Source organism: Cyanidioschyzon merolae, chromosome 12, assembly GCF_000091205.1.
Source record: "Cyanidioschyzon merolae strain 10D DNA, chromosome 12, complete genome".
In the NCBI taxonomy this organism is placed as follows: Eukaryota; Rhodophyta; class Bangiophyceae; order Cyanidiales; family Cyanidiaceae; genus Cyanidioschyzon; species Cyanidioschyzon merolae.
Genome location: NC_010138.1, coordinates 458,483 through 486,237, shown reverse-complemented (window position 1 = coordinate 486,237; position 27,755 = coordinate 458,483). Strand labels below are relative to the sequence as shown.

General features: G+C 52.1%; 9 protein-coding genes and 1 non-coding gene across 10 annotated transcripts; 6 read left to right on the top strand and 4 right to left on the bottom strand.

The window, feature by feature from the left end:
• Positions 1–446: 446 nt before the first annotated feature.
• Positions 447–5,915, top strand: CYME_CML192C (U5 small nuclear ribonucleoprotein 200 kDa helicase; the record flags this gene model as incomplete). Its single annotated transcript, XM_005536770.1, has 1 exon — positions 447–5,915. One exon carries the CDS (start codon positions 447–449, stop codon positions 5,913–5,915), a length of 5,469 nt encoding a protein of 1,822 aa, XP_005536827.1.
• On the bottom strand, positions 5,825–7,126 carry CYME_CML191C (hypothetical protein, conserved; the record flags this gene model as incomplete). Its single annotated transcript, XM_005536769.1, has 1 exon — positions 5,825–7,126. The coding sequence occupies one exon, from the start codon at positions 7,124–7,126 to the stop codon at positions 5,825–5,827; it is 1,302 nt and encodes a 433-aa protein (XP_005536826.1).
• A 216-nt stretch (positions 7,127–7,342) lies between these two features.
• CYME_CML190C (cell division cycle protein cdc23) lies at positions 7,343–9,025 on the top strand (the record flags this gene model as incomplete). The annotated part of the gene is made up of 1 exon (XM_005536768.1): positions 7,343–9,025. The coding sequence occupies one exon, from the start codon at positions 7,343–7,345 to the stop codon at positions 9,023–9,025; it is 1,683 nt and encodes a 560-aa protein (XP_005536825.1).
• A 2,069-nt stretch (positions 9,026–11,094) lies between these two features.
• CYME_CML189C (hypothetical protein) lies at positions 11,095–12,189 on the top strand (the record flags this gene model as incomplete). The annotated part of the gene is made up of 1 exon (XM_005536767.1): positions 11,095–12,189. The coding sequence occupies one exon, from the start codon at positions 11,095–11,097 to the stop codon at positions 12,187–12,189; it is 1,095 nt and encodes a 364-aa protein (XP_005536824.1).
• A 299-nt stretch (positions 12,190–12,488) lies between these two features.
• Positions 12,489–12,776, bottom strand: CYME_CML188C (hypothetical protein, conserved; the record flags this gene model as incomplete). Its single annotated transcript, XM_005536766.1, has 1 exon — positions 12,489–12,776. One exon carries the CDS (start codon positions 12,774–12,776, stop codon positions 12,489–12,491), a length of 288 nt encoding a protein of 95 aa, XP_005536823.1.
• Positions 12,777–14,595: 1,819 nt separating this feature from the next.
• Positions 14,596–16,833, bottom strand: CYME_CML187T. Its single transcript, XR_002461419.1, has one exon. It is a non-coding gene; the product is annotated as a hypothetical transcript (transcript).
• A 75-nt stretch (positions 16,834–16,908) lies between these two features.
• On the top strand, positions 16,909–17,736 carry CYME_CML186C (hypothetical protein; the record flags this gene model as incomplete). Its single annotated transcript, XM_005536765.1, has 1 exon — positions 16,909–17,736. The coding sequence occupies one exon, from the start codon at positions 16,909–16,911 to the stop codon at positions 17,734–17,736; it is 828 nt and encodes a 275-aa protein (XP_005536822.1).
• A 211-nt stretch (positions 17,737–17,947) lies between these two features.
• On the bottom strand, positions 17,948–19,480 carry CYME_CML185C (serine protease; the record flags this gene model as incomplete). Its single annotated transcript, XM_005536764.1, has 1 exon — positions 17,948–19,480. The coding sequence occupies one exon, from the start codon at positions 19,478–19,480 to the stop codon at positions 17,948–17,950; it is 1,533 nt and encodes a 510-aa protein (XP_005536821.1).
• Positions 19,481–19,601: 121 nt separating this feature from the next.
• Positions 19,602–20,774, top strand: CYME_CML184C (hypothetical protein; the record flags this gene model as incomplete). The annotated part of the gene is made up of 1 exon (XM_005536763.1): positions 19,602–20,774. The coding sequence occupies one exon, from the start codon at positions 19,602–19,604 to the stop codon at positions 20,772–20,774; it is 1,173 nt and encodes a 390-aa protein (XP_005536820.1).
• A 5,754-nt stretch (positions 20,775–26,528) lies between these two features.
• On the top strand, positions 26,529–27,683 carry CYME_CML183C (hypothetical protein, conserved; the record flags this gene model as incomplete). Its single annotated transcript, XM_005536762.1, has 1 exon — positions 26,529–27,683. The coding sequence occupies one exon, from the start codon at positions 26,529–26,531 to the stop codon at positions 27,681–27,683; it is 1,155 nt and encodes a 384-aa protein (XP_005536819.1).
• Positions 27,684–27,755: the final 72 nt, after the last annotated feature.

The window sequence follows — 27,755 nt, the reverse complement described above, 5'->3', positions numbered from 1 at the left end:
CTTCGCACGAAAATTCGACGTTCTGGACGCAAATAGCAAAATTTAAGCGTTCGACGTCCGGTGTGTGAACCTTGGACATGCGGCGAGGACGCTCCATGTCCTACTGTGGGTTCGGCGCTTACTGGCACGCACGCTAGGGCCTGTACGCAGTTTCGGACAAACTCGCCGCTGCGCGGCACGCCTGCAGCTCAAGTTGGGGCGTGATTAGAAGTCAACTTACACAAAGTCTTCGTGATTCGTTCTCAAAGACATCATTGGAACTCGTTTAGCTTGCTCGGGGACTGCGATCTAGTGCCCGCTTTCTGCGAACGCAGAGGCGTAGCGGTTCACATATTCGGGACCCCGGCGCAAACGCTCCAGACAGCCTGCACAAGCCGGCAAGCTTCAGCTGTTATTCGACTCTTGCCAAACGCTCCCTTGTGGAAACTTTGCTGGAGGCGAACAGAATGCCTCAGGAACCTGAACTAGCAAGTATCGAGGTGTCGCCCCCGACTCCCGGCGAAAGCTCACATTTCATGGAGGCTATACTCCAAGACACTCCAGAATACCGCGTTATATGTGCTGCAGCCGTGCGACGAAAGGCGGCTTTGCCTGTTGTTAGCGCCGACTTGTTCAGCGGTACATGCTCTGAACAGTCTGCGGCGCGGAGCGCTCTTGGTCAGGTCGGTGACGCTTCCGAGTGGAGCGAAATGATCATTCAAAGGCCGGAGACAACTGAAAGTGCGCTATTGAATGATCGTTCATTTGCTGTCGATGATCTAGCGGGTTACATGAAACCTGCCTTTCAGCATATAGCAAGCCTGAATCCTGTCCAGTCCAGCGTTCTTGCTCGGGCGTTACGGATGCATGGAAACGTTCTGGTCTGCGCACCAACAGGGTCCGGCAAGACGGATATTGCCGTTGCCCTGATTCTTCGCACCCTATTCGAGGAATGCGGTGGCGAGCTGCAAGAGTTCAAATGTGTTTATATTGCTCCAATGCGGGCGCTCGTGGGGGAGCTTCAGCGTTCGCTGAGCGCTCGCCTGCGAACCTATGGAATCTTGGTAACGGAGTGTACCGGGGAGCAGCGTCTGAGTCATCGCGACTTGTGGCGCTCCCATATCCTGGTGACAACTCCTGAAAAATGGGATGTTCTCACTAGAAGAGCCAACGAACGTCCTTTGCTACGTTTTCTGAAGATTGTCATCATTGATGAGATCCACGTTCTCGATGATCCAAAGAGAGGGCCCGTCCTTGAGAGATGCGTAGCTCGTCTACACCATGAAACAGCGTTATTCGGCTATCGAGTACGGCTTGTTGGCCTGAGCGCAACGCTTCCAAACTACGATGACGTGGCGGTCTTCATTCGCGCCAGGCTTCACGAGGGCGTGTTCGTCTTCTCTGAGAGAGAACGTCCATGCCCCCTGGAGCTGCGCCTGGTGGCACTTCGCCATCGCGTTGGCCTTCTAAGTAAGACCCGGTTCGATCAACTTATGAACCATGCTTTGTGGTTCCAGGTCAAAAAATTTGCCGTACAGCAGATGGAGCAGGTTTTGGTTTTCGTTCACGAGCGAGCAGATACGCTGAAGACCGCGCACTGGTTGCTTAACGCTGCAGACGGCGAAAACGCTCCCATCCTACAAAGGCGGGAAACGGAATGGCTTTCGCCTTCAATCCGTGAGCATTTCAAAAACTTTGGTGAGATTCTCGCCACGGTGAAGAAAGGCATTGGAGTCCATCACGCCGGTTTACCGCGAGAAATCCGCCATCTCATGGAGCAATTGTTTCTGCAGGGCAGCCTCCGTATTATGATATCTACCGCAACGCTAGCATGGGGAGTCAATCTGCCGGCGAACGTGGTCGTCATCAAAGGCACGCAGTACTACGACAGTGAGGAGGGTCAGACTGTCCAACTCGCCCCGCTGCACGTCCTGCAGATGCTCGGCAGAGCGGGCCGCTACCCCTTCCACCAGCGTGGTGTAGGCGTGATCATCACAACCGAACCGGAAGCGCCGCTGTATGCTGCTGTCGTAGCGCACAAGGCCCCCATAGAATCGCATCTCATACCGCAGTTGGCAGATAGCTTGTTGGCCGAAGTTGCGGGCGGCTCCCTCAGCACCGTCGAAGAGGCAGCAGAGTGGCTCAAATACACATTCCTCTTCGTTCGAATGCTGCGGAATCCATCTCTCGAGTGGATGCCGCATTTCGCGAGCAAGCGGCCTGCCGATGGAGAAGATGTTTCCCTCTGGGGCGTTCGGCTCCGACTTTGCCATTCGGTGGCGAAAGAGCTCGCCCGGAATGAGCTGTTGCGCTACGGCGAAAATCTAGAGATGACTGTAACAGCTCGCGGTAACGTGGCTTCTGCGTTTATGCTTCCCTACGACACGCTGCGGACAATAGAGGCATACCTTCACCCAACAGGCGCTCTCCCAGAGTTGATCCATCTGCTCGCAGTTGCCTCACCTGCACTTCGGAACCTCAGTCTACCACGGGAAAGCGAAAGCCGAGAGTTGCGCAGGTTCTCTTGGCGCCTACTGATACCGCTTTGGGATCCTGACAGAGACCTCAAAATCTCGGCATTGTTGCAGGCCGCAGTCCTGCCAACGGGCCTAAGCTCTTCGCCCGCATTATCGCAGGACTGCTCTTCGATACTGGAAGAGTCTCAGCGGATGCTGCGTGCGGTGCATGCGCTTTCTGCAACCTTGGGAATGGCTGTACCCATGCGTTTGAGCTTGCTACTCGCCAAGAAACTTGAGCATCAACAAACGCGTATTCTGCAAGGCGCCCTCAGGGGCGGAAGCAGCAACGATCAGAGCGGTAGCACAAGCTCCGGCATGCAACCCCGTAAGACGCACAACAGCAAAGGCCAGCCAGAGCAACACAGCGAAACCGAGGCGCTGCGTTGCTTTTCGCCTTCAGTCGGCGACTGGATGCCTCCCGCGGTGTTATGCAGCGCTCTGGGGCGTCAGCAGTGTGCCGTTCGTTCCTGGATAGCCTTCGAGAGCGCGCTTCTACCCGTTTCAGCAGACACGTTGCGTTTCGAATGTCGCATCGCGCTGCAGGATAGCTCCTGTATCGACAGTACGGAAGCGCTCTGGGTATCCCTCGAGGATGCCACTGGTGAAAGAGCCTTTTTCGCTGCTCGCCTGGTCCTCCGTGAAGCGAAATATCACCTTGTCGGATGCTGTTCGGTTCCACCGTGGCAGCGAACCTCAGTCGCTTTCTGGAGAATTGCCGCCGAAGAGCATCTGGTTGACGACTTTCTGCAAGCTGAGTGTTTGCGCGACCTCCCGTGGCCAGTTGACGATAACCGAATTGCCCCCGAGATCGGCCGCTTTGTATTTCACGACTTTAGTCGTCTAGCGGCGGCCTGTGAGACCCTGATTCCAGGCTATCTCAAAATGGTGATGGACTGCGCTCCGGGACAGCGACCTGGGGTATTGTTTGCGATACCGTTCCGGCCCGAACGGATCCGGTGCCTCGCGGCTTGCCTCACGGTAGCGCGTGAAAAACGCCTCGTGTGCTATGTGTCTCCACATCGCTCGCATCGTGAAGTTTTTCGCCAACTCGTACAAAGCTGCAAGTTGCGCTGTGCGGAGCTAAGCATTGATCCGCAGTGGCATAGAAAACTTTCATGCGCTGACGACGATGAGCACGAAGCGCGCTTCCTGATCGGTGACCCCAAACACTTTGCCTCGCTCGTGCATAGCATGCAGTCGGAACAGCTCCGTGTGCAAGCACCACTGTGGCTTCTGGACGACCTCGAGTCTGTATCATGGGATCCAAGCTACGAGTTTTTGCTCATGAATCTGGCAAGAGCTGAGCAGGTTCTTTTTTCGGAGCATTTCCAGAATGTCGACCAAGTATTGCGCTGGCTTGGACTGGATCCGTCTCGAATGCTCCAGTTTGAGTGGCAACCTCCGGGTGAGGCTTCGCCGCTCATTACCACTGCGGACGAGGCACTTCTGAACCGGCCTCGGCTGGTGGCGAAGCGCTTCTGGCGTGCATTTCGTCGGATAGCGCCTCCTCGAGGACCACAATTCGTCGCTGTTTGCGCGGTCATGCGCGATGCGCTCTTACTTGGGGCAGAGCTAGCGCGACAGAGTCCGTACCGCAGTGAGTGCCCTGCACGTTTGGCAGCGTCGTTAACCGCCGCGGAGCGAGCGCTCCTCGAGCGTGGCATCTGGTTACCCACGAGGAGTACCAGCTACGAGACAGGTGCACCCCCGGGGCACACCAATGTCCGCGTCGTAGTCATCGAGATCGGAGAATTACTCCTGCTCCCGAGCGATGGCAATGAATACGCCTTCGCATTCATGGTGGGCAACGGCTTTGCGCAGGCATCGTCGCGCCCACGGGAGAACCTGTTCCGTTGGAGTTGTCGCTACTTTGCCAGGATATGCAGAGGTCCGGTTTCGGTCCTAGTGCCACCGCATCTTGAGGGACTGATGCAGCTGCCGGCGAATTGGCCTCCAGTCATAGACTCTGTCGCTGATCTATTCTGGGAGTTATTTATTGTTCATCAGGTAGCACGGGGCACACTGCAGACTGCCGAGCAGGTTGCTGAGCTCATGAGCCGCACTCTCTACCGCTACCGTTACCTGCAGCATACGGCTGCGAGGCCGCTGTGCGAAGTGATATCGCTGGGCAGCGAGCTCGACAGAATAGCTCTAATGACCAGACTCGTCACAGAAAAACTTATCAGCGAATGCAACTTGCTCCGAATTCGCAATGACGGGCGCTTTGATTGTCGCGATGTCGTCGCTCCCCGGCTGGCATTCTGTTTCGGTATCGAAGTGCAGACAGCGCGTACGATTTTAGATCGGTTTTCAGGTAGGGTGATAACCAGGAGTGCGCTTTTGGACATGTTCGCTGAAACACTGGTTAGCGAACTCGGTCCTGGTTGGTTGCCGCGCGACCTCGCATCGAGCGATGAAGCTGGACGCCCTCATTCGCTGTGGCCCATTCGAGGACCAAAAGCGCGTCCTAAGAAAGTGCAGCCCGTTCTCTTTGTACGCACACTGCTGATATGGTTGCTGAGATCGCCACCGACGTCACAGTTTTGCTGGCGGAGGCTTTTGGAGGAGCTCAGTGGCGCTTGGGAGCGACTACTACCGGCACTGGTGTTTACGGGTCTCGCCCGTCTTTGTTGGAGCGCTTTCCGCCAGTTCCACAAGATCACTCGAACGCTTTCGTTCGAGCTTATGGTTAGTGGCTCGCCGTTGCGATCACGAGAGCAGAGCCACCTCACTAAGCCTGCAGACGATTTGGATGATGCTGTTGGCGAGGAGCCCGATGGCCGCATAGCACAGATTGAGCATCACATGGGTGCCGAATACCGGGAGCGCTGTACGAGTTACCTGCATCAGATGGATCACGAGCAGCATGAGCAGCATGAGCAGCATGAGCAGCATGAGCGCCAAGCGGATCTCGGAAACGAGCCGCACCGGATAGAACGTCGCGCACGTGGACGTCACCTGCAAGCAAAACTGGCGGCAGCGGCGGGGATGGTGGATTCTGGCGGGAGCATTCAATCCAGAAACGATGCTTGCTTTCATCTTCATCCTCGGCAAGGAGGTTCCCTTCGGGTCCAGCAAGCAATACAGCAAGGGACAAGACGGAAACGCGTCATAGACGTTCACTGTATTGACATAGCATTGGGGCAGCGAACCGAGAAACCCGTGGATGAGCATATGTACAGGAAGCGACATGCTTGGCTCGTCGTCCGTGATGCCGGCTCCGATACGGTTGTCTACGCGAACCGCGTTTTCTATCGATTTGGACTGCAAAGATTTTGCTTGAAGATCCCCGAGGTCGCCGCATGCAAGCCAACAAAACTCTCCGTTCATGCTTTCGACGAGTTCAGCACGGACGAGGAAATGGAGCGCTGCGTGTTGGTAACATCTGCACAAACGACCGCGGATCCGAGTATCTGACGGCTCAGCGCCTGCAGAAATATCTCATTGAACTTTTGCGGATTATCTATAAATAGATAATGACCCGCATTCGGTACGATTTGAAGGCACATATTTCCGTTTCCAAGTTCCCGCGCCTTGTCAATCAGGGTCCTGGCAGCATCCGGATCCATCCAATCGTTTGCTCCGTAGAGAAAGACCACTGGTACCGTCGGTGAGAGCGCTGTCAAGCGATCCATCAAGGGTGCACGGGCCCAGGCTCCGGGATGCATCAGCGTCTTGATCGCATACTCCGCAGAGCCTGGGGCAACTGAAATCGCGTACAAATAATCGGCAAGGAGTTGGCGCTCTCGTACACTGGTGATCGAAGATGCGAATCGACGCGAGATGTACTTGGATATCAGGTCATGGCTCCAGGAGGTCGAAGCAGTGGACGTCCATCGCAGAATTCTCTGAGGCGTTACATTCAATTTCCAAAACGTGCGAAGCACGCCTCGCAAGACTCGGTATTTCGTTGGCAAGCGATCCGCCGAGGCAGTAGGGTGGCTATCGTTCGCAGGTTCGCTTTGCAAGTTATTCGGTGTCGCCTCAGACGCTGTGGCGATCATCGTCAGACGAGGGGCCTGTGCTCCCGTCGGATGGGAGCTAACAGTTGTCGTTGATCGCTTCTGTGACTCTTTCCCATCCGGAACTCCGAACGGACTGATGAGCGCCAAGCCACGCAGACGCTCTGGGTGCTGGAGCGCGTAGACGGCGGCGAGGTAGCCGCCAAGCGAGTGACCCGCGAGAATGAACTTTTCGTTCTCCAGACCGACTCGCTTCGTCCACTCATCAAAGCGTCGCAAGAAGAAATCCTCGGACTCGGCCACGTTCATGCTTGTGTCGAACTTGGGACGTGACGAACCTCCGCTTCCAATCCAATCAAAACAGTAAATGCGGTATGCACCAGCGAGCGCGTCAAGGTTCTTGGCGAAGAAACCCAAGCCAGAGCCCCAGCCGTGCGCAAGAACAAGTACTGGTTTCTCAGTCTGGTGCTCGTTTAGCACCAGCGTGTTGATGAAAGCGCCGTCCCGTAGAGACACAAGCCGCTTTTCGAAAGGAGACTTGACGAGCGCCTTCAGCAGAGCCACTTCAGCACTGAGAATGGTGCGGAGCCGTTTCAAGAACGACCGCGGCCCAGAGACTGCTCTACAGGCCTCGTCTACCGTCAAAAAACTTCCCATATCTTCCATGGAAAACTACTCTCACCTTCAAAGGAACTTCGTGGCAAGTTATGTAGCAGTGCGAGCCACGAAATGCACAAACGTAATAAGCGTCGTGGCCTGACATTTGGCGGGACAAGTACGCTTGCGCCGTAGGGCGGTGCAAGTGCTCTGACCCAGCGTTGACGCAAACTAGTCACTACGCACAGAACATTTGCAACCGCTGGACCGAGTGTGACGGCCTTTATGACATCGGAGGTCGATGTTGCGCTTGCTGTGCTCCGCCAGGTCCACACTGAGCAGAAATATAGGGAGCTCAAAGAAGCGCTGCGGGAGAGCCTCGATCGAGGCCTCGTGCTTTCAGCGCGGTGGCTAGGGGAGTTGGTTGCAAGCTTGGGCCGGAAGCTCGAACCGCAGCTGTTAGATAACGATGCGGAAACCGTTGGAACGAAGCGTGGAGAAAGCGATCTGTTTTTTTATGGAAAAGCGCTGTTCGATGCTCGCGAATACCTGCGAGCAGCCTCTATCCTTGAGGCTTGCACTTCGAAGCTCGGTCGTTTCCTGCGTTGGTACTCGCTATTCCTCCATGGAGAAAAGCGCAAGGAGGAAATGCTTTTAGAAGTGTCTCCTGCGGGGTGTGCTGCCCCCTGCAAGCCACAGAACACGCTGGCGGCCTCTATCGTCCAGGAGATGGATAAAGCTGTGCAGTCCGATGCGAGCCTTCCCGAGGACGCTTATATTTGCTGGTTACGCGGGACTGCGTTGAAGGCCTGTGGTTGTCGAAAAGAGGCACTTTGTGCTTTTATCGAAGCGCTGCAGCGGAAACCACATCTCTGGGCAGCATGGACGGCGTTGCATGAACTCGGAGAGGACTACAGCTCTATCATTTCGGCGCTGCGTACGTTACTGGAGACCGGTAAGGCCTGGATGTTTGCATTCTTCCTCGTCATGCAGTCCGGAACCTTTTCGGGGGAAACTTCGATCATTCCAGTGCTGCAGGCGTTATCATCTGAGTTTCCCGACTCGGTAACTTTACTGCATCTGTTGGCCCATGCTCACTTCAGTGCGCATGATTTTGAAACTGCAGCAGAACTGTGCAGGCGCCTTCGCGAGTTAGACCCGTACTTTCTCGACGCTGTTGACCTTTATTCGAACATCCTCTTCGTGCAGGAGGATCAGGCAACATTAAGCACCCTTGCTCGTGATTGCGTGCAGATCGACAAGTATCGGGCGGAAACATGCTGCGTTGTGGGCAATTATTTTGCTTTACGTCAAAACCATGAAAAAGCGGTGCAGTACTTTCGAAGAGCGCTGACCCTTAACCGTTCGTACACCACCGCTTGGATCCTGATGGGTCACGAGTTCCTCGAGATGCGCAACACATCCGCAGCTGTGGAGGCCTATCGACGCGCTATCGATCTCGACCCAGCGGACTTTCGTCCTTATTATGGTTTGGGGCAGACCTACGAACTGCTCCACATGCCTCACTATGCACTCTATTACTTTGAGAAAGCGGCAACTCTGCGACCATGTGACGATCGCATGTGGGCGGCAGTCTCCCAGGCACTCCAAGACATTGGTCGGCTTGATGACGCCGTTCGCTGTCTAGAAAAAGCATTGACCTGGAATCCTGATAATTGGAGCTATGCAAAGAGAGCTGGAGATCTGTTCTGGGAAACTGGACAATACGACTCGGCAGCAAAACATTACGCAACGTACCTGGAGATCCGCAGGGCGCTTAGAGCGCCACATGCGACAATTGACACCGACGAGGCCGACGTCGTTGTCCGTATGATGACCTATCTGAGGCAGCGAGGTGAGCTCAAACTTGCGAACGAGTATCTCGAGTACATGACGGCCGTTGAAAGCGCTGAAAAGCGGGAGACGATGCGAAAATTAGCATGTGATGCCTCCGACCCTGCACTCTGATGGTAGCGTCCATTCTCTGATGGGATTTGGCTAGTTCAGCGCTTCATCCTTGCATTGATGCTGCGGGACTAGTGCTGCAGGAGTTCGGGCTCGGGCTCGGGTTGCTGCCCCGGTGCACAAGTTCACTAGAGGGTGCATCACAATGCACGAAGAGTCAGTCTATTTTCATCGGGCTGTCTCTATTCCGCGAGCTCTTGCCATCACGACGAGGACCAATAAAGCTTGGCAAATTTCGAAGCTGGGCAACTGGATTAATATCTGCCGCGCTTTTCGAGATTCAGGATTGTGAGCGCCTTTCATCCGTTGGAAGAAACGCTCTATCTGGGCACCAAGTAGGTGCGTCTTCTCGCGCAGATGTAGTGCGCTTTGTACGCAGACTCGACCTTTGCTTGGAGCAACTCTGCAGAGGCTTGTGACTCGGCCCCTGTAGCGCGTCTTTTGGTTACAAGAGCGAGCCATGCGCGGACACGTCGAGTACAGGGGACGAAATTTTAAAGATGCACTGAGCGTAAGGAATCTGCAGATGCCGCAACGATTGCAGGAGTCCTACAGCTGCATTCGCTGGAGCAGCAGTCGATTATCGCGGAATAGCTATATATCATTACACCCATGTCAGAATGAACTGGAACAGATCTGCAAACTCGGACGCACACTCTAAACTTTAGGTTTCTTCCCAGCGTTAACATCTTCATCCTTTTTAGGCTTTTTCCCATTGCTTCCTTTTACCCTATCTCATCCCCGGTCTTCAAATATGGCAGTCTCTCTTCTCCCTCCGGCACCGTTGTCAGCTGTCGAAGTATGTTGATGGCTGCGTTAGAGTCTCATCTTCTGCGCCTCCGTCTTTTTGTGACGCACTTCTTTTACAGGCGGAAGTTGCAATTTAAGCTTCGCTCGCCGATTTCATCTTCCCTGTATGGTGCTTCTACGCGTCTTTCGCAACGGTGACACTCGGCTGTTGGCAGGCGTAATCATACATGCACCGCCTCTCTTCCTCCGAGCACAGCACTATGGTGGATCAACACGTGCTTCATCGCTCGGCGCATACGCTTGACGGGTATAGAAGGCTTCTTCGAATACGCTCCTTCGTATCTAAGCACGGCGCAGTACACTATGATCAAGAGCTTCTTGCATACAATGACATCGACGAGTACTCTATCAGCAGCATGCGCATGTGCACACTGTACCAGTCGATCGAGGATTTGTGGAACGCAATGTCGTCCATGATGAAACATGGAACAGAAGGAATATCCAGGTTGCAAAACAATTCGAGAAAATTCGATCTGTCTAAGCTCTCTTCGTGGAAAGCAGTGGCGCACGCTCCTCTGGAAGCGATCCTCGCGATGATTGAAGAGCGAGTCTGAGGCTCTATTCCATGCAAGCGGAACGGATGAGAGCCTCCGGGAGCATATCCCGTCAGACCTATCAACCTGATGGGGAATCCGGTTTCGTCGACGACCAAATAGAGAGGCGGATTTGCATTGCGAACAGAATCGATTGTTTAATGTGACAAATTCAGTAAAACTCCTGGCATGAGCGCGTGAGGAGCGTGTCAAGGGGCGACGTCAAGTTTTTTCAGTAGTGGATCTGGCAGCGCGAACCACTGCACATACCAGTTGGCCTCAAACAGAACGACCTAATACTTGAAGAATGTGTGATTTGAGATTGCTGTACATGAAAAAAGCGAAGAGTGATGCAGTGTGCGTTCGACTCGGTTCATGATATATATTGTTTTACGAACTCTTGTTCGAACACATCACGACTCATTTTTATTCTGGTGACGTAAAGTTACCATCTGCAAAGAGACGAAGGAGCCACAACGAAAACAACGCCGAGAGCTCGAAAAATGCGTATAATCACATATGCAAATGTTGTCGCACATCGAATGTCGAGACTACATCTAAACAATTTCGGAAAATTGACACGCAAGACCGGGAAACGGTTGAACCACTGAATATATATAGATAGCAAATTCGATCGTGGTGTCGCCTTACACGGTGTGGTCGGCTGATTTCTCCAAACACCGTTCGTTATATCTCTCTTCTTGGACTGTATAGTGACTCAAATATCGAATGTGGAGTCTTCCTGTCCCGTTAGCAAGCAATTCACGTCTTGCTGAGCGAAGAAAGCTGGCCTCACACGCAACTGTTACGGAAGCGACGCGCGAACTGTTCCTCGTTCGCAAGCGAAAGGCCCACGGTTTCGAAGCCGTCCGGGGGAAAGGCCCTGCCATTGTGCGGTCTGCAGCGCAGCACAAGCGCTCCTTCTATCTGCGTAGTAGCTTCGATTTGCCTAAGCTAAGTACTTTTCAGTTTGATGAAAGCAACGGCATAGAACTTGTGCTTGAGCGGTCAGAGACACTTACGCTTCCAGGGACACCTGAGGTCTACGTACTGTACCTCGCCCTGCTAGATTCGAAACAGGCCACCTCAGGCAAGCGCTTTCAGGGCTGGAATAAGCGACAAGACCATAACTTCGATAAGGACTTGATTTCTACAGAATCACGCCGGGCCACGGGTCGGGCGGATGAGTTCTCGGCGCCGGCCACGGAAAGGCTTCTCCCTTTATTCCTTGAGGACAAGCTGGAGCGGGATATGATTGTCCTGAGCATAGTGCACACTGAGCCACCTGCTGCTTTCGCTGAGCGAGAGCCTCGAAGTCGAATGTCTGCGGGATCCTTCTCCATTCAGATGCGGCTCAAGCTCTTACAATATCTGTGGAGAAGTAGAGACGTATTCACCGAAGTGAAGAGCATTTACAAGCTTATGCAGGCTCGAGAGAGCTCAGAAATACGAGAGTCGAACTTGCTCTTTTCTGCCCTGCTGAATGCCATCCGATCCAAAAGGCTGCAGGGCGCTCACGCGCTGTTTCTGGACTTAATTCGTCAACGGCTTCAAAGCGACATACTCCAGGTGGTTCTCGCGCCCGTATCGCGAAGGAACCCTGAGCAGCTCCGTGCATACGTGTGTCTTGAGCTGCGTAGCTCACAGAGACAGCCCTGGTTTGTGCGGATGAGAGGCAGCGACGGTGCGGTTTTTGCATTTCTCGCTGGCTGTCCGCTGAAAATCGACAGAGACGTCTGGGAATATGCCTCCATCAGCACCAGATCAATACCTCTTGGCGACTCTGTGGTGTTTCCCATGAATAGAAACGCCCCTGCGCGATAGACCCGGAGCTTATTCGGCACATGCCACCAGCCTATACCCGTCACGCACACTGCCTGTACATTTAATGTAAAAGACCATCAAAGCTGCGAGTCAGTATGTCGCTGTAGTTCAGCATGGCATTGGACAAGAAACCAAACAGGCAGACAGGCTGACAGGCAGACAGACACGTACACAAGCAAGCACACCCAAAGACAACCAGTCGCGAAGCGCTTAATCACGTCCGACGAGTACTCATTCGCACAGGAATACAGCAGACGAAAGGGAGCCTTGGCTTCCTAGTGCTGCTCACGACGCAGCACTCACTTCGTCGACTGCGGGGAGGGCCCCCCTCTGAACGCGCCCACTGAAGCAGCCAAAATGAGCAACGTCGCGCCTTGCGCTGCAACACGTGCCCGCATCATCCTTTGACTCCAGATAACGTTTCCCCTCTGGAAAGCAGTAATTCCACCGGCAAGCACTATAGCAGTAAGGAGGGCGCCGGCGGGCACCAAGGGGTTCTTCTTGAACTTGTCTAGAGTTGGTCTGTTTGGAGTGTAGTTCTCCAGTGGACTCTCACCAGCATCTTCGCTTTCACGTGAATCAACCATGTCTCGAAAAACAGCTCGCTCCCAGTATAGTTAGGGAGGTGCTCAGCGTTATACTCAGAGTACTAAATTCTTGAACAAGTCTACCGGCAGGTTATTTTTGTGTTTGGTTGTTTTTCCCACAGGTATTGAACAATAAGGTTGTCCGTTGGTGAGAGAATGGCGGTGGATAGAGTTCATGCCATCGCCGCTAGCATACCGACACGGATCTTACTTGTACAAGTCAGTCATTTTACATTCAGCAGGTGCACCAGCGACCCTTGTGGCAGTGCTTGTTCTGAACATTGCGTACCCAAAATACAACGTACTACAATGTATATATTCGACAATCTTCTGATTCGCTCATTGTATCACATAGATCCTCTGAGAAATACCATCTGCGAAGCCACATGATGTGGGGCTTTCACATCTTTCATACTAGCGGTGATAAACAGACACCGATGAACAGAAAAGTGCGCTGCGATGCACGACGATTGCGTGTTGCCAGCAGATTGTCGAATTCGTAGCGCAAGGCGAAGGCCCCCTGCAGGACTGACTGGCGTTCGTGTCAGTCGGTGATGCTCCATTTTGCAGAAACGATCAACTCGTATATATGTCCTCACATAGGGGCGACACGAAGTTCTTAAAGAGGCGACAAGCGACATTGAAGGCGGCATGAGCCCTAGCGGTGATTTCTTCTGGTGATCTCTTACAAATCGCCGAACGAAAGGACATTCCAATACCTCATCCTCCGGCGAGGCACCTCCTGGATTCCTTCACCCACATTCCTTGGTAATGCCCTTAGACAGTATTGCTTTCCCTCGCTAAACAGCGCTCAGGCAGTATGCAGCTGTATCTGTCGTTGAGCTGCCCTACTTTTCCAGAGATCGGCAGTGTCGGGAGTCGGGCCCCAGAGACGCCAAGAGGCGTACCGACCAATGAAATGACAGCGTCCGGACCCGTCACGACGCTCTGAGACTCGTGTCGAACGGAGTGGATGCTGTGTGAGATCCATTCATAGACACGTGCGCGTCCACGTGGCTCGTGGGGACGCTCCCTCGCAGATGCACTTGAGACGTCGCTGTGGTCATCAACAGCTTGGCTCTCCGGAGGCAGGAAGCGTGCATTCTCCAGCATATTCAATGAGTTAGCAACGTATCGGACCGATAACTCGCAACGCGTGGAGGTAGCGAATGGCGCTGGACGTGCACTCGCGAGCAACGGCTGCACTCATGCTCGGTCGGCGAGAGCGTGCAACCACAGCAGGAATCGATTCTTCACGGCTCCCGTGGATGCGTTCAGAGCGACAAACACGCGTGACCAGCGCGAGTGCGCACAGTGACCGGTAGAGAAGAAGAGTGTGAAACAGAGCTGCATGCACGTGGTGGTGTACGGTGAGCTGATTGAGCGCCGGATGGCGAGAGAATCGAGCGAGACGTGCTTGCTGTGATGCGCTTCAACAATCCAAAATGCGCTCAGGCACGTCCTGCACCGAGACTCGAACGCCCAATCGGTATCTGGAAATGTTTCGTGCGTTCGGAGCGTCCAGCGGTTTGTGTCATACGTACATTCGAGGCAACTGTTTCATACTGAGTGTGGGGATTGTGCTGGAATGCTGGAGACTTGCGCTGAGAAAATCAGAGGCTGGCAGCAATAGGAGCGGATTCCGGCATGTAGCAGGGCAATAGTATGGTACGGTTAGGAATCCAGACAGGATGTGGCACAGCGTATATAGAGAGGAACCTGTTTCCCATGGTAGTTGGTAGACGATGCTAGTGTTTCTCTCTTTAAGATGCTATTGAGTGTAGGATATGTATCAGACGCTTTTGATAGCAACAGTATATGCGTTCGAATCCGCAGGTGTTTATAACGCTTGTAAAAGCTTCACATCGAATGAAGACCTTCATAATTCAAATTCTGTGATAGATTTGCTCTATCTCTTGTTGTTATTAGGCATGTTGGTTGGGAATCTCGTGTTCATACGATCTTAAGTGGAAAAACTGGGATAAAATTTTTCGTCCGCGAGCAACCACCAAAAGTGCCTTGATGCGCAACGCTTCGGTCTATTGTTGTCGAGGCTACCTACTGCGTCTGTGGTTGCATCAGGATGCAGGGCGGCCAGCCGCATGCTCTGCTCTAGTGTGTAGTCCGCGCGCAATGTCTGAGGTCGCGAACTGCGGACTGCTGCCGAAATAGACCGGTTTTCCGAGCAACCTTGCCCGGATGCGCGGCTACAGATTGGAAATCGAGCATCCAGCGCCTCTTTGGATATTCGGCCCGGATTCCAATACGCCACTAAAAATTCATTGCATCAGTCCCTGTTACCTGTAGAAGAATAGAGACAAGGCAAGTGGACGTCCTATTTGACAGTTTGTAGATATGTTGCAGTTTGATTCGAGGTTCTGAAGTTTCGTGCCCTCATACTTTTCCGTCCATAAAATGCTCCATACGGCACACCGATGTAGCGCAAACTCCTCAGGAATGTGCTCAGACTCTTATCACGTATTCTCTACGAAACCTCCTCGGTGTCATGAATCTATTATGAACAAGATGCTGGCAGTGTAGTATTCCTCAATGCAAAATGTTTGCTTTGAACGGCTCGCACCGGCATTTGAGACATAAAACCGCCTCACGCTGTTGAGAGGCTCTGCGCCCGATGTAAATCCTGCCGGTGTCGCACACCAGAGGAACGCTCGTTGTAGCAGCTGCTGCTGTTGCGGTTTTTCTATGCAACAGCAGCTCGTGAACACGAATATATTGGATGAGTGTCGGCGCTCACAGGCCACGTCGGACAGTGTGATAATGCTCTCACTTCATCCGATGGTGTTCTTCAGAGTTTCGGGTCGAGCCTCTTGCTAGAAATACCGCTCTTCTGTGGCTCGGTGCAACCAGCTTCGCAATAGAGCGATGTTCCGATGTTCACGATCAAGTGTTCGCGATGAACCAAACCCTGGGCAAGTGGTGCCCCTTTGTTTTCTTATAAAACCAAGCAATGACGTTCGAGAAATCGCACTGACTCAGATCCGACATAAAGCTTGTGTGTGCCACAGCGGGGAAGTGACCCGAAGGGGATACATCATTGGACTAAAAGATTCTTCCTCGAAACCCTCTGAAGAGCAAAGGATTTGTTCCGCAGCGGCATGCGATGGTTGAGTGAGAATAGAGTCAATAACTTATACAAAACTTCTTCCTCCGAGTCGCTCACAGAGGCTCGAGCACATCCGTTACCATCGCATCGTACGTATGGCACAAAGTTTGATTTTCTGGAAGCTGCACAATACGTTCCTCTGGAAGTCGGGGATAGCGAGCGAATCTTGCTTTCGAGTAAGCCGTTCCAGGGCTCGGAGTTGTTGGCGAGGATAGGGAGGCTTCCGTGGTCCTCGAATCACTGCAAGGTGCACTGGCTCCAAGGCTCGGCAGAATCGTTGAACCATTCAGAGGCAGCTCTATCTCATGCAATTCGGGCGTTGAGTTGAGATCTCCGGATAAAGTTACAAACGATCTTTCCGTACACGGCGCAAACTCCACCGACCGTGTCACGCAATCTGCTGCGTGAACGGCCTTCACATCAGAGTCATACGTGTCCCAGAGCAAGTAGGTTGTTCCAAGCACAAACAAAAGTCCTGTCTCACTATAGCGAAGAGCTATCACAATTCCAATATTTCTCCAAACGAAACGACTGTTTTCGGAGTACGTGTCCACGTGCGTATCGTGGCACCAGTCGAGTCAAAGCAGAAGCTTTCACTGGGCACCGCGTACTGCAACAAAACAACCGTCAGCCTCTCTCCCGGGGCGCTTCGAAATACGCTAACATACACAGTCTTTGAGAGGAATTCTTCCAGATCATGTTCGTGAAAGTCAACATCTTACAGAAAAAGGAGGTCCGTCTCAAAATGAGGGCGCTGGTTGAACAAAACCTGTGTGCACATATGTGCACGAAGTGTACAGCAGGGACAACATGGGAATAGATCGGGCCGAATATTGGTTGTGAAGAGCACATTATACCTCACGTGGCGGAACACCTGATGAACTCTGTGACGCACAGGGCGAGCAGCAACCCAGGGCGGCTCGAACAGCCCATGCTGGTGTTCGAGAAGTCTGCGACACAAGGATAGCATTTGTTGCTCTGCGACGGGTTACAGCAGCTCTTTCTCGGATGCGCTATAGTGGGGAAGCGCTCGGCCACTCAAAAGCTTCCGCGACAAGCACACAAGTATGTTTGGATGCTTTACGGCGAGCAGAGGCACCACGAGCAGCCATGTCGTCGCTAAATGGTGGAACCGGTGCAGGTGGACGCTTCACCACAGTCGAGGAGCTCAGTACCGTCCTCCGTTCACAGGAAGCTATGTGCGGTGCGAAGTTGCACGAGTTCCTGGAAGAGCAGTGCACTCGGAAACGAAATGATCTTGAACATAATTTGGCCAAACTGAAGGTCTTAGACCTTGGGAGGGCTGCCAGCGACCTCGTGAGTGCCTTAGGCGTGAGCGAGGAACGAGGTATGCCACTAGTAGCTCTACTGCTTTGCGTGGACGAGCATGAATCACATCTTGAACGGAGTTGCGCACTTTGCCAGGAACTTGCCTCTTTCTCTGAACTTACGGCTCTCTTCAGTGAACGGCTCCTGTTGTGGTTAGTTGGTGTGCGAAGTGCCAAGCAATGCAGTCAACTTCACGAACTGCTCGCTGCGCACGCTCTTCCAGTCATGCTATGTTTTGCAAGCAGGGATCAAAAAGTCGCTCTAGTGGAAACGGTTGCATATACTGATGGATTACCTGCAAGATTCTCCGAGAGCCTGTATGAGTTTTGTGATCTATACGTTCCTTTGCTGCGGCAGGCCCAGTCGGGACGTTCTGCTCCAGACCTTTTCAGTTTTATGGATCATGAAGGCTTTTGGATACGTCAGTGTCCTACTCCAGATCTCTTGACAGAAAGCATCCTGGCTGAAGAGCAGCGGATTGCTCGGATGGACCAGAGCAGCCTATGAACGCGAAGTGGATCCGAACGTTTTGCACGAGAGAATGGTGTAGAAAATTTTACGATCCGCAAGGATGAACATTGTTGAGGCTCCTCCAAACGCTCTCACACGAGCGAAGTAATATACGGGAGCCTAAGTGCCGAGGCGCGATATCCAATCAGTTTCATCTGCACGTATTAGTGAAAGCCGTGATTGGCAAAACACCTATGACGCTTTTGCTTTAGGGAATTGAGAATCTTCGATGGCGGGGCATGGGCACTATGCCGGGAGGTGCCTCCTGCCCCTCCTCCGGTGACAGTTTCTTCTCTTCTTCTAACCTAAACTGCGTCATGTCTGCCGTCCGGATACTGATATCGATCGTCTTTCCATCGACGCCGCGAAGGACCCGTATTTTCAACTCCTGACCGACCCTCGAGCTGTCGACGATTTTTTGAATATCTCTCGCATTTGATATCGCATTGCCGTTCACCGCGAGAATGACATCGAATCGGCGAAGTCCCGATTCTGCAGCGGGGGTTTTGGGCAAGACTTTCAGGACAAGTACACCCGAAACCTCCGGAATAAGAGCGAGCGCATTAGGGTCTTGGTTGTTCTGTTTGGCAAGTTCCGGCGTGAGCGTTACCATCTGAATCCCAATGAATGGGTGTTGAACTTTTTCGCCCTTCGCGAGCATGTCGAGGACAGCTTTCGCTGTGTCAATTGGTATCGCGAAACCGATGCCCTCCGCGTTTGGCCTAATCGCTGTGCTGATCCCGACGACTTCACCGAATTCATTGACGAGCGGACCACCACTGTTACCAGGGTTTATTGCAGCGTCAGTCTGAATAAAGTTGATTTTCTTATCCGGAATGCCAACTTCCGCGCTCGACCTATTAAGGCTACTCACGATGCCCAACGTGACTGTATTGTCAAGACCGACTGGATTGCCCAGTGCAATGACCCAGTCTCCCACCTGGAGCTCTCCGGATGAGCCCAAGGGAGCAGTTGGGACCTTCTCCGAATGTGTATCGATCCGGATGACAGCCAAGTCGAGTAGATCATCGGTGCCCACGACTTTTCCTGGATACGAGCGCCCGTCGATTAAGGTGACGGTTACCTTCGATGCTTTTGCAACAACATGGGCATTCGTTAGAAGCAGACCATCGGAGGAAATGAAGAACCCAGACCCCTGGCCTCGCTCCGTGCGCTCCTTCGGCAACTGTCGCTGAAACTCATCGCCAAAGAAGTATCGGAAAAGCGGATCTTCCAGCACTGGATCTGCAGGTAGCTGCACGACCCGTTCCGTATCTATTCGAACCACTGCGGGACCTACGAGTTTGACAGCCTTGGTAACGAAAGAGCTGCTGAGACGTCGGTTCTGAGCTGTAAAGTCACTGGCGGTGGCCTCAGGTTTCTGTTCCTGCTGCTGCGTGGGCAGCTTTTGCAGTGGTTGCTGCGACGGCGGCTCCACGTGTTGTTGTTTATTCTCTTTCGCTTTCCCAAATATTCTAACAGAGACCGCCCGTTCCCCACCGTCTGAAGTCCTGTACTTAACGATCCTTTGAGCAACCTCGCCCTGCCGGAATTCGCTACCAACGTGTGGTGCAGCTTGGCAGTTGTGGTAGTTGAACGCAAGCGCCACCACCACTCTTGAACCAGGCGCCTCCCGTTTCACAATTTGAACACTAGCGCATTGCTGAAAAGAAGTGCACTTACGCGAAAACCGAAACAGTTTCTGCACGAAACAAGGTGGAGTAGCGTTTCGGGAACGCATCCCTCCGGGGAACACCAATACCACTACACTGAGCGCTCGCGATGCCACAGAGCGACGCTGCTGCGCAACCTGAAGATTCTTTTAAGCATGCTCGTTATCGGTGTGGTAAAAACCTTCCACAATGAACACAGAGGAACGAGCCTCAAACGCAAACGGTCATAAGCTTATCGAAAGTGTTTACCTGGCAATAAGGCTAGCGTTAGACGACGCAGCTTTTTCGGCGAGAGAGGTTTTTGTGAATGATTCCGAGCTGAGTTCCGCACTCGAAACGCTCCGAGTAGCTCGGACTCAACTTGGTTGTCATGGTGAATACTCCGCTTTGGAGGATGTTCCGACTTGGAGACTACAGAGTTTTATTCTTTTTCCCTTTTACATCGCAATTCTTGCGGATAAGTTGCTTGAAAGAAAAGGTTTCGGTGAGCTTTCAGAACGAAACACTTATGCAGAGAGAAGAGGCGCCTGCGCCGAAGTTCGGCAGCTGTACCAGCAATACCTGAAGCTGGTGCAGGGCTGCCTGTGGCTAGGGCCGTTTGGTCTGGATAGCCCATTTCTGGAGTCAATCCGTAATTTAACTTCAGAAGAACTCGGGGCGGAATTGCCAATGGGCGTGCGGGAAGCAAAAATCAACTTCACGAGGAATCTGCGGAGACTGTGCGATCTTGTTCGCAATTTTTCGAAACGGATATGTATGAAAGGTAGCATGCACGAAAAAACAGCTTTTGAAGCGCTTCCGTTCCCTTTACTGCCTACGGACGTGCATTCGGATACTGAAGAGGAACAGCGAAACCTTGTTCTGCGCTTTATAGCGGTTGCAGCTGAGTGGGCTTTTATCCGCGGGTATGAACTCGGTCGCGAGATGTCAGCTCTCGAGGCCCTGGCTTCTCAGTACGAGCAATCCGTCAAAGAGGTAAGGGCAGACGAAAAGCATGCTTGTGATGCGGAGACGCTAGGTCGAAGAAAGCCGAAAATTGTATATATAGACAACCATTGCTCGCGAACGAGGTACTTTGAGAACGCGCATGCGTTTCGACGATTTCTGCAGGGGCGCACGATTACTTCAGAGGAGCCACCTACAAAGCTTCCTTTCGGTGACTGCTGCCTTGCTCACATACATCGTGATGAGCATAATTCGCAACCTGAGCCGCAAAAGAAGCCACTGGAGACGGATTTGAATGATACACATGGCGCCCGGGATACGCAGCTTGAGGACCAGATTATAGCTGCAAAGCGGAAATGGGATCTTTTCAAAGACGACCATCGCCGCGGGGAAGGCAATCGGTATCGAAGGGGGTAGACTTTTTCTCAAGTCGTTTCGCTCCAAACAATAATTGTTTATCCATGCTAGAATGCGCTAGTTTTCAGTATGCTTCCCTGGTTTTTAATGGGCATCGTTGACTGAATTAGAAAACATGAACTTCTTGTGTATAAAGCACCGGTTACCGAGCAAAGAAGAAGGGAAGCATCGGACACAGCTTGACAAGGCATGCTTTTCGTCATGGGACTCTACGAAGTACTCCGCTTCTTTAGTTGTTTCGAGAGCTCACAGACGATTTCACTGGGACAGCTGCATACCCAATAACACCCATGAGCAACTAGCCGATCAAACACCTGAAATACTCTCGCGAGACTTTCTCCTGAATGACGTTTTAGAACGGGTATTGAATCGGATCACACCAACCCTCGCCGCCAGGGGTACTTCGAAAATGAAATCAGATACCTCCAAAAGTGCCCACGGTCTTGGAGTTCCATTGTATGCAGAAGTACATGAATAGTGTACTAGACCTCGCATCTTGAAAGCACTATGCTATGTTTCGTCTTGAAGAAGTATCGATTCATTTAGCACAGCACTCGAAGAGCTCGTTGGAGTCGACAAGACAATTAATGAACAAATCAACGTGAGAATTTCAGAACCCAAGCTTTGTAAACTGTTCTATAATCAATAGCATCTTAAAGAGAGAAACACTAGCATCGTCTACCAACTACCATGGGAAACAGGTTCCTCTCTATATACGCTGTGCCACATCCTGTCTGGATTCCTAACCGTACCATACTATTGCCCTGCTACATGCCGGAATCCGCTCCTATTGCTGCCAGCCTCTGATTTTCTCAGCGCAAGTCTCCAGCATTCCAGCACAATCCCCACACTCAGTATGAAACAGTTGCCTCGAATGTACGTATGACACAAACCGCTGGACGCTCCGAACGCACGAAACATTTCCAGATACCGATTGGGCGTTCGAGTCTCGGTGCAGGACGTGCCTGAGCGCATTTTGGATTGTTGAAGCGCATCACAGCAAGCACGTCTCGCTCGATTCTCTCGCCATCCGGCGCTCAATCAGCTCACCGTACACCACCACGTGCATGCAGCTCTGTTTCACACTCTTCTTCTCTACCGGTCACTGTGCGCACTCGCGCTGGTCACGCGTGTTTGTCGCTCTGAACGCATCCACGGGAGCCGTGAAGAATCGATTCCTGCTGTGGTTGCACGCTCTCGCCGACCGAGCATGAGTGCAGCCGTTGCTCGCGAGTGCACGTCCAGCGCCATTCGCTACCTCCACGCGTTGCGAGTTATCGGTCCGATACGTTGCTAACTCATTGAATATGCTGGAGAATGCACGCTTCCTGCCTCCGGAGAGCCAAGCTGTTGATGACCACAGCGACGTCTCAAGTGCATCTGCGAGGGAGCGTCCCCACGAGCCACGTGGACGCGCACGTGTCTATGAATGGATCTCACACAGCATCCACTCCGTTCGACACGAGTCTCAGAGCGTCGTGACGGGTCCGGACGCTGTCATTTCATTGGTCGGTACGCCTCTTGGCGTCTCTGGGGCCCGACTCCCGACACTGCCGATCTCTGGAAAAGTAGGGCAGCTCAACGACAGATACAGCTGCATACTGCCTGAGCGCTGTTTAGCGAGGGAAAGCAATACTGTCTAAGGGCATTACCAAGGAATGTGGGTGAAGGAATCCAGGAGGTGCCTCGCCGGAGGATGAGGTATTGGAATGTCCTTTCGTTCGGCGATTTGTAAGAGATCACCAGAAGAAATCACCGCTAGGGCTCATGCCGCCTTCAATGTCGCTTGTCGCCTCTTTAAGAACTTCGTGTCGCCCCTATGTGAGGACATATATACGAGTTGATCGTTTCTGCAAAATGGAGCATCACCGACTGACACGAACGCCAGTCAGTCCTGCAGCGGGCCTTCGCCTTGCGCTGCGAATTCGACAATCTGCTGGCAACACGCAATCGTCGTGCATCGCAGCGCACTTTTCTGTTCATCGGTGTCTGTTTATCACCGCTAGTATGAAAGATGTGAAAGCCCCACATCATGTGGCTTCGCAGATGGTATTTCTCAGAGGATCTATGTGATACAATGAGCGAATCAGAAGATTGTCGAATATATACATTGTAGTACGTTGTATTTTGGGTACGCAATGTTCAGAACAAGCACTGCCACAAGGGTCGCTGGTGCACCTGCTGAATGTAAAATGACTGACTTGTACAAGTAAGATCCGTGTCGGTATGCTAGCGGCGATGGCATGAACTCTATCCACCGCCATTCTCTCACCAACGGACAACCTTATTGTTCAATACCTGTGGGAAAAACAACCAAACACAAAAATAACCTGCCGGTAGACTTGTTCAAGAATTTAGTACTCTGAATGTAAACTAAATACTAGTTCTCATATTTGACTCTTTCAAATATAGCAAGCACGAAGAGATGTCTTCAAGCGCTCTTTTATATCCTTTTGGACCTGAAAGATCCACGGTGAATATCTCCAGTTCGAAAGAGCTTAACTCTTGTAGCCCTTCTCGCAACCTTCACGCGAACCCAGTGTTGGGTGGAAATATTACTCAAATTTAATTGCAATCGGCACCAGACAACGATCTTATTAGTCTTTCAAATCAAATATATTTCACCCCCGCTATGCGTAATCTATGCTTTTTCCCAGTGTAAAGCAGATGATCGAAATCATGATGCAGTGTACAGCATAGATCGTTGACGAGTTGCCCATAGGATATACTCTTTACTGAGAAGTGCAAGGAGGACTACATTCATCCTTCAGGGCAGTCACACTGCAGGACTCGAGTGATTGTCAAACACTGTAAGAAAGAAGTATACACGCTCTGCGCCAGAAAACGACGTGCTCAAATCGTGCTGGGGGTCAACTGTAGAAAACGGCTCGTTGATCACCTTAGAGAAGGCAAAAGCGAAGACCGTATCCAACGCAAACACCTCTGTTTCTCAAAAGGCCTTTTCGTGTGGTCCTGAGAACATTCGGACACAGTCGCATAAAAAGTCCAATTTCAATGACGGTGATCTCCACAGATATGCCAACTACTGAATTCCGCGAACGTCCCTATTCGTATAATGCGCATGGATTTCGGTTTCTTTTTCCAGCCCATGAGACTCTCTTCGGGAGAAACGGTCGGAGCGCAGATGGGTATTCTGGGAGCAGGCCCGTTGTATGTACGATCGAACTCGATGAGAACGAAGTCATTATCTATTCTAGCTGCAGTGGGTATATTTTGCGGCGTCAGTCTCGCTCGTAGACAAGGCCCATACAGCAGCACCCAATTCGTCGAATCATAGATGACTCTTCCCTGACATCTTGGGACTTCCCTCTATTGGAAACTGTGATGTTACACCATATCCTTTACGTTCGAGCTCTTGCCAGTTCTATAGGTCTTGGCCTGCTTTGCATTCCTCCGTACGCTCTATGCTTCATCTCCTCGAGCAGTGTCTCCTATCTTAATCTTTACGATCGCTCTACTGGGTGAATCGCTGACGCGTTCATCACGGTGATACCGGGGCGTATTTGTCTTTCTTCCATAAGTCCTTATCCATCCGAGAAGGTCCCTACCCAACGGCATAAACGAGTGCGTTCATTTTCGAAAATAAGGAATGCAATGGGTTATACACTTCACGAGTTCGAGATCGAGAGAAGCCAGCGGAGCACTTGGACGATAGGAAAGCACGGCGAGCTGAAAGAGCAGCGAATGGCACAGAGGGCGCGAGTTCGAGGACTCCTTGCACAAGTCCGTTCCACCAGTGGCAATAAACGCTTGGAGTTCCTGAACCGGGCCATCATCGCCGCCAACAATTTCAGACGATGTTTGGTTATGAGGACGAGACCTGAAGAGCTGACAAGATCCGACTTTGCGGGTCAGCCTACCATTCCAGAGGTGTACAAGGAGCAGCTGGAACTGATAGCAAGCACCCTGTCAAAAATGGTTGGGAGGCGTCTGGACATGTGCGTTCTCATGCACCCTAATGTGGTAGATCGTTTTTCGTTGTGCTAACAATAATTAGCATGTAACGGAGAACCAAATCTGTCTGCGAAGTAAGCACCCAAGAGCCCACAAACGGCGGACGTCGATGTCGCCGAACATTTGCGCCTACAAACCATTGGAAGAGAGCCAAGACCGAGCGTGCGTGGAGATCGGGGATCTGTAGCTCTGAATTGAAAATACAGAACGCGTGTCAGAAATCATGCGCAGGGGCGCCATGAAAACTGGCGCGCAATTTGGATTTCACTCTTCTCGATTAACGCACCACACTCTGTCAGACAAGATTTTTACGGGTCCATCGATTTTCCTCCAGCGCCCGCTTCCGAGTTGGGGTTTCTTCGCACAATCATCGATACCTGCTGTTGGCGGCTTGTTCCGAGACTGCCTACCTTTCCCTTATCTTGTCTCTGGCTATGAGTACACCGGTCTCTCGTGCCTCATCAACTCCCAGATCTGATGTCGATGGATGCTGATGGCAGTGCAAGTCCCGATTACACCGCACGGGGATATTGTCGACGCATTTCGTGCATTGGCAAATGTTGCAATGTATGCTTCATTTGCCATATTCACCTTCTTTGTATACAGCCCCTGTGCTCGCTTCGTAACGGCAACACAAGGCTATGCGTAGATGAGACCTTATCCTCACCACAACTCATCCTCCAAGCGCCACCGCGTGGCGCGTGAGCACTTGATTCAGCGCTCGATACATGCCCCCGAAGGGCACAGAGTCCTCCCTGGATGCTCTTCGCGACATCTGCAACCAGTGCTGCACCGCACGACGACGGGTTTCTTCTAGGCGACAAACTCGGCGAGTACGCTGTCCAACGGGCGCGTAGGCGCACATTGTCCCATTCGATAGCGGATTTGTGGAGAGCGATGTCGTCTAGTGTGAAACAAGGACCAGAAGAAATATCGACGCTGGAGATCGAGTCCAGAATATTCTCTCCATCCGCGCTCCCTTCGTGCAATAGAGTTGCATAGTACCCATTGGAAGCGATCATTGAGATGAGCAAAGTCCGAGTCCGAGACCATTTTGGATGCAAAGCGAAGCGACGGGAGCCTCCAGGAGCATATCCCATGAAAGGTATCAGGCTGTTGTGGAATCCCGCGACATCGATGGACACAAGGCAACATGGTTTGTCTTTCTGACGGACATTATCATCGGATATGACACAATCTGTGAACTTTTGGCATGAGCTCCTGATCAAGTCGTCAAGGAACCTGGTCGAGTACTTATCATCGTCAATGCAGCGGAGCGCGTCCCTGTGCCCGCGAGCTGCCTTGAAACAGTCAGACCGAAAGCTTGGGGAACTCATGATTTGGATATGCTTGATGCAGGAAAAGCGGAGGAATGGAGGCCTTTGGATAAGAACTGCATAATGGTATCGGTTATTTTACTGACGTGGGGTTGAGGGCGTCGCGAATCATCGTGGTTTCGACGAATTAACGGATTCTAGCGACAGGAAGGGACTGCTCCGAAAAGATGACCAGTATCGTAAACCAAGGAAAGAGTGCGTAAGTCCGCATTGATGTGCTTCGAAGGTCAAGGCTGTTCATCTAGAAAAAGCTGGGGAAAGAACGGAAATACAGGAGGAGAGCGAAGAATTCCGTGTTCTGTTTTGATCTGACATGGAAGTAGCTTCCCTGAAGCGCGTGAACAAACGTCAAATTTTTCTTAACCCTGCACAGGTGTACACTTTATCTTTCGTGTGTGAACAGAGCGCATAGCCACGTCCGATTTGTTGGACTGGATAAAGAATGTTGTCTTTCTTTTGCTTGTTGGCTCTGCCAAATCAGCAGCGACCGCTTTTGCACGCGCCTGCTTTTGCTGGAGCATGTCCTCGTGTCTCGAGCTTCGTAGGTGACTGGTGCAAACAAGAGCCTAGAAACTGTCTTCAATCGTCAAATCGCTGTGCTCGACGGGCTTTCAAAAATAGTCTACGCATTGAGGCATCCGATACTAGGGCGAAAACCGTGCTTGTGAGTGGCGGCTCAGGCTTTGTTGGCCGGGCGCTTGTGCGCAAACTTCTCGGTTCGGGGAAGGCGGTGACGCTTTTGGCGCGTGATACTGAGAAAGCCCGCAAAACCTTTAACTATAAGGTGGAAGCAATATACTTTGAAGCGACTGCTGCCGATGCGCCGGCAAAGGAGGTCGTGGAGGCAGTGGCTGGAAGTGATGCTATAATTAATCTAGCTGGCGAACCCATTTCAGAAGGTAGGTGGACGGCAGAGCGCAAGAGGCGCATTCTGGAGAGCCGCGTGAACGGGACCCTTCAGCTCGTCCGAGCTGTTCATCATGCTGATAGGAAACCAAAGGTTCTCATCTCCACATCTGCTGTTGGCTACTACGGTACATCTGAAGTAGAAACGTTCGACGAGGATTCGCCTTCGATAGGGACGGACTTTTTAGCATCAGTCGCAAAGAAGTGGGAAGCAGCTGCTCAAGATGCGGGAATCCGGACAGTCATCAATCGATTTGGCATAGTACTCGGCCCGGATGGGGGGGCTTTGAGCCGAATGCTTCCGCTCTTTAACTTGTTCATAGGTGGAACGATTGGATCTGGACGCCAGTGGATATCGTGGATACACATTCAAGATCTGGTGAACATTATCATGCACGAGCTGGAATCACCCGATTTTCAAGGTGTGTACAACGTCACGGCGCCAACCCCAGTTCAGTTTCAAAAGTTTTGCGATTCACTTGCAAGAGCGCTCAAACGCCCGAACTGGCTACCGGTACCCAGTTTCACACTTCAACTGATTCTTGGCGAAGCGGCGGAACTTGTGCTCCAGGGCCAACGCGTGCTCCCAAAGCGTCTGTTGCAAAGCGGTCTTAAGTTTCAGTATCAAGAAATTCAGCCTGCGCTCGATGAAATCGCCGCGTCATGGAAATTGCCCGTTCGAAGCGCTTAGAGAAGCGTCATTTCAGCAGCCGTGCTGCTTCACCTCCTGTATGCAGCCTGGAACAGTCGAACGCCTCCCCAG